This window comes from Schistocerca gregaria, chromosome 11 (genome assembly GCF_023897955.1).
Source record: "Schistocerca gregaria isolate iqSchGreg1 chromosome 11, iqSchGreg1.2, whole genome shotgun sequence".
NCBI lineage: Eukaryota > Metazoa > Arthropoda > Insecta > Orthoptera > Acrididae > Schistocerca > Schistocerca gregaria.
The window spans coordinates 86,847,684-86,853,683 of NC_064930.1; the positions used below are offsets into that span (position 1 = coordinate 86,847,684).

General features: G+C 40.2%; 1 protein-coding gene across 2 annotated transcripts in view; it reads left to right on the forward strand.

Annotated features, from left to right (window-relative positions):
- The window catches only part of LOC126295244 (zinc finger protein 664-like), a 179,728-nt gene extending 174,432 nt beyond the window's left edge, over positions 1-5,296 (forward strand). Inside the window, exon 8 of one of the 2 annotated variants that reach the window (XM_049987599.1) lies at positions 2,442-5,296. In XM_049987599.1, the coding sequence (XP_049843556.1) occupies positions 2,442-3,864 (1,423 nt within the window). In that variant the 3' untranslated portion in view covers positions 3,865-5,296. The remainder of the gene's footprint in view (positions 1-2,441) is intronic. The other variant, XM_049987600.1, reaches the window with a different exon arrangement.
- Positions 5,297-6,000: the final 704 nt, after the last annotated feature.

Here is a 6,000-nt window from a genome sequence, read left to right on the forward strand (position 1 = left end):
GAAGTGCAATCCTTCTGCAAACTGCTGCAGATTTCAATGCTGGGCCCCCAAAAGTGTCAGCATGTAAATCATTCAACGAAACGTCAATATGGGCTTTCGTAGCCAAATGCCCCTATGGTGTATCCTCGATGACTACATGATACAAAAGCTTTTCGCCTTGCCTCGCCTGGGCCTGTCAATACCGACATTAGGCTTTTGACGACTGGATGTTACCTAGTGAGACAAGTCTCGTTTCAAATTGTATCAAGCGAATGGACATTTACAGATATGGAGACAGCCTCATGAACCAATGGACCCTGAGTGTCAGCAGGGGAATGTTCAAGCTGGTGGAGGCTCTGTAATAGTGTGGACTGTGTGCAGTTGGAGTGATATGGATCCCCTGATGTCTAGCTGTGACTATTACAGGTGACACATACGGAAGCATTATGTCTGATCACCTGAATCCGTTCATGTCCGTTGTGCATTCAGGCAGATGTGGGCAATTGCAACAGGACAATGCAATACACCAAACATCCAGAATATCTACAGAGTGGCTCCTAGAACACTCTTCTGAGTTTAAACACGTCCACTGCCCACCAAACTCCCCAGACATGAACACTACTGAGCATACCTGGGATGCCTTGCAATGTGTTGTACAGAAGAGATCTCCATCACCTCATACTCGTGTGGTTTTGTAGACAGTCATGCAGAATTCATGGTGTTAGTTCCCTCCAGCGCTATTTCGGACGTTAGTCAAGTCCATGCCACATTGTATTGCACCACTTCTGCTAGCTTGAGGCAGCGTTTACATATTAGGCAGGTGTACCAGTTTCTTTGGCCCTTCAGTGTAACTGATAATACTTGTTTACACATATCTGTACTGCACATTTACTGGCTCGAATATCTTTAGTTATTCACTCCATGTTTTCAGTATGTCCTCTTTTCAGCCTTAGAATCTGCAGATCTATATGGCATATTCATAGAATTAGCAGTAGAAACTCCATTGGCGTTTTTCTGTATGCACCTCTGAGTCAGAGGGGTATTCCCCTCTGTATTCTTCCTAAGATTGTTACTGGCTCTCTTTGTCTTTGTTTATGTGCCCAGACACTGGCTCCAAGTGAGACTAAAGTCGTCAGGATATCAACATGTTACTGTCTCACTGTGTCAGATTGTGTTATTTACTAAACTGTGGCAATACTGGCAATCTTGCACAAATTATTTCCGGGTTTTTTATTACATGTGGTTTAGTGTGATAGTCATTGTGTATGTATTATACAGTTTTCCTTTCAAGTGTATGCAAGTTTTCGATTGACTCCCACATGCAGCTTGTCGCAAAAGCACTGGCACTGCACCATATTGTTTCCTATCTGTGCTCTGGAAACTGCTCCAACAAAAACCAGCTCATTGTTTGTGTAAACCACAATGCTTGTCAGCTGTTGACAAGTTGCCAGTATTTGGGAAGGGATTTTATAAATATGTCCCAAAAAATAGGGCTCACATGAATCTGTGTGAGTACTGCTTGGTTATGTTTCATTTCCACTTTTCTCGAATTTGAACTTGCTTCTTAAATTCTGCTACAGTTCATTCAAAGCTTTGATTACGGTTTCCTCCAGTCTTTCTTGTTTTGAGCTGATCAGTGCTGTCCAACTTCCGAGGCATTATCTCCAGATACCTTGAAATCATGTAAGCACATCTGGGAAGGCTTGAAGGCCATTCCCCTCATCTATTCCCTTGCACTGTCATTGTTTTGTATGGATATATTAAATTGCATTCAGCAGCACATGGTTAAACATCCCAATTTTAATGTCTCAAATAATTTTTACAAAATTACCACAAGTCAATGTTTCTCAGTTATCATGAGCAACAAAACTAAGATGTGACCAAAGTATCAATGGAGCAACATACCATCATTTAATGACACAAACCATACATGTTAGACTGTAGCACAGTAATTGAGTGCAGTGGGATATTATGAGTAACACTCAAAGAACACCATAAGACTAGTACTGAATAGTAGAACAATTATACTTTGAATTAGTACATACTCTACCCATGGGCATATTGTGCCAATTTCAACATAAAACACTAAATACATGACTGTATAGCATGGACTCGCTGCCACTAACTCCTGCACAACATAGAAATGCAATTCATGTACAGAATGTTATAACACATATTACAGTTAGCTTGCCTTACTTTCATTGAGATTTTCATAAAGCAGCTTTTGTATAACGAGCCGAAATGCAATGCAGTTCTAAACAGCACAAGCTTTGAAATAACTGTGGAGGATCAGGCTACAAACGAAATATACTGAGCCTATAAACAATAAGAGCATGTGAATGTTTGTATACATATTTTTCAAAGATTTTTCCCATTGTAATTAATAATTTGTTGGGTGATGGAATTATATTTCTCTGAGTCTAGCAAATTTTATATTTACTACCCTTCTCATCATGTTTCAGGATGATTAAGACGACTGCTGAGACTGGTAGCATTGCATTTGAAGAAACGCATCTGCAGGGAATGACTGGTGATAAGGTGGACTTCGCTGCAGAGAAATCATCAATTTTGCAGAACAGTGCATTATCCAATAGAAGTAGTAACTGCTTAAAGGAAAAAGAAATTCAAGACTTCACATGCAGTTCATGCAACGAAACTTTTTCATCAAAATACAATCTCATAATGCATGTGTTCATTCACATTGATGATGTTCAGCCGCCTGCACATATCTGTATGAGGTGTGGTGATGTATTTCTCACCCATGAGAGCCTTAGCGAGCATTCAATGGCGCAGAGAGAAATTAGTCAAGGAGAATATAATCACTGTACTACACTTTCTAATGAATGTGCTAGTTTCCACCCCTGCAAAATAATGTGTTCTGGCAAGAGTGCTATCGAGTGTGATAATTCTAACAGATCCTTTATTACTGCTGATAGTCTCAGACCAGACAGATCTGGTGTTTGTGTGGAATCATTTAGTCATTCTGGTGGTCTGAAGAGTTACTCAAATGTATGTGCTAGCGTAAGACGACACAAGTGTGAGGTATGTGGGAAAGCCTTCTCTCAGGCTGGCGATCTAAGAAGACATGCATTTCTACATACTGGTGAGAGACCCCACGAATGTGGCGTGTGCGGAAAATCGTTCACTATGGCGTATCACCTCAAGCTGCACTCGTTTCTGCATACTGGCGAGAGACCACATAGATGTGACGTGTGTGGGAAATCGTATACAGACTCAGGTCATCTTAGGAGGCATGTTTTAACACATACTGGCGAAAAACCACACAAATGTCTAGTCTGCGGAAAATCATTCACAGAGTCTGGTACACTCAAGAAACATATCTTAATACACACTGGAGAAAGACCATACAAATGTGACGTATGTGGTGAATCCTTCAGTCAGTCTGGTCATCTTAAAACTCATTCTATAATACATACTGGCGAGAGGATACACAAATGTTCCACGTGTGGGAAAGCTTTTACTCTGTCACGGCATCTCAAGAGACATACATTAACACATACTGGCGAGAGACCGCATAAATGTAACGTTTGTGGGAAATGCTTTGCGGATTCTGGTAGTCTGAAGGCACATACATTAATACATAGTGGCCGTATATTACACAAATGTGACGTTTGCGGTAAAGCATTTACTCGCTCCAATAATCTTAAGATGCACTCACTAATACATACTGGTAAGAGACCACACAAATGTGTTGTCTGTGGGAAATCTTTTACACAGGCTGGTAATCTAAAGGCACATGCACTTATACACTCTGGTGAGAGACCCTACAAATGTGATGTCTGCGGGAAATCATATACTCAGTCTAGTGGTCTCAAGACTCATGCTGCAACACATATTGGTCTACCTACACGAATCCAGTCATAGAGATGATAATCGATTAACTCAAAACACTTTCGTTCATTCAGGAGAAAAATCTCCTAATTTATATTACTGGCCACCATGAACTACCTTACTAGATGTTCAGTAATGTGTGCTGGACGCAGAAGACAGAAGTATGGTTATTAGCTATAGTGTTAGATTTCTCACAGATGTTACTAGGCTTCTATATGAGCATATATATGAGAAAATTAAACACTGTAATTATGAGAGCAAATCCTTTGGTGAGACTAGTTAATCGTTTGGCAGTGTGTCTCTGATTTGTGTTGGTGGATCATACAACTCGTTGTTACAAAATACATTTTACTATCTGCAAGTCTTGGATCACAGTGTATGGAAGAAGTTGTAATAGATGTGCAAGTATAATCTCATGTGTGGAAATATATACCACAAATTGAAAAAGAAAATTTGTAACCAGAGTTATCAAAATGTGCCGTGTGTTAAATCTGACAGAAAGTAGCCCCATATAAGAAAGCCTTCATGGAAGAAATAATTTTTACATATGTTAATTTCTCTATTGCATAATTCTTAATGTCCCCTGTGAATTACGTTTGAGCAAAGTACACCTTGAATATTGCTAGTGTGCCATATTTTGCTTCCAAGTAGAACAGTTTCACTTCTATTGGCAACTATCATATGTTATGATTGGAGGCATTTTTCTAAAAATCTCATATTGGCATTCATTATGAACTACATCAAAAGCTTTTCAACATCATTGTTTGGATGTCATGAGATTTATTTGCTAGCTTCACATAAATAATTTGTGAGACTGAGTGCTTAATCGATGGCTGAGTGCACATTACCCACATGTTAGAAGTATATTATTTATGTAATACATATGCATGTGCATATATTGTATCACTCTCTAGTTTTAGTATAACAACAATGAAGAGGTCACCATGGAGTATTGTAGTAGTAGCTGCTAGTCAGTAAAATCGATGTGGTGACACATGGGTCAGACTAACATTTACATAGAAGAATTGCATGACAGGCTAGCCATATTCAGCAGAAAACTTCAGTGCGCAGCAGTGAGAACTGTAGTGGATCGGCCAGTGCCATAATACCAGGGCAAGACTCTTGTTGCCTGCTGCATGACTGTGTGTGCTGTTTTAGTGCAGCAAATGTGCTGCAGAGAGATATTAATAGGGCTTTGACAGGGAATGCTTCAGAGTCCAGCAACACCACCATGATGCTAGACGATGAGACAACTCGTCACTGATAGCTACAGCCAGTGATTTGAGACTGGATCAGGCCTGCACTGCGTCTCCTTGCATGTCTTGATGCCACAGTCCTGCAAACCTGCTGTCTAACATGTGCCAGAGTGCAGTGGGTTGCATGATAATCTTCCCTTAACCCTGTGGTGGATGCAAACCTCACCTGAGTTCAGGTGTTCACAACTGCAAAATGCAGGTGCAGTAAAACATGGAGTGTGCCACAGATGCCAAGACCATAGCCCATTGTAGGCTGTCCACACTCAGCTTGACACCAGCATCTTAGAGTACAAGCAGCCACATGCAAGCTTTCACCAGACTGGGGCATGTCTGTGTACAGAGTGCTGAAAATTGCACTTCAGAACTGCAAATATGGACTACCATCATCTGTATAATGGAATGACGACAATGAAAATTTGTGCCAGACCACGACTTGAAACTGAATTTACCATTTATCATTAGCAGTTACCATTCGGCTATTTGAGCACAATTCACATCCAGACATGAACTACCACACTTCATCAACCATGCATCTAAATCCTGTGCTTGTACTGTCATTATGTATATTCTTATAAATGGGATATATTTTACTTGAAAGTCTGCCTATAAATGCAATATTGTAGTGCTTGTGATAGTCTGAATTATGAAGGGAAGTTCCTTTGGACATGCATGCACTCTACAGAGCAAAGCCAGGACAGCTGTCATCACCATCAGTGAATAGTGGAAGGTGTACCATCCACTGCAGCATGACATTCAAACCACAGCCTGTGGTATCTTCATTATATTGAGACTATTCATTATGTTCTGGTGATAATCAAGGGGCAAGAGTTAAGGTTCATGATAACTGTTTTTCTTTGCAAGGCTGGAAAATCTGGTAGATATCCCTTAGCTTAAGAGTTATTTATAGATCAAT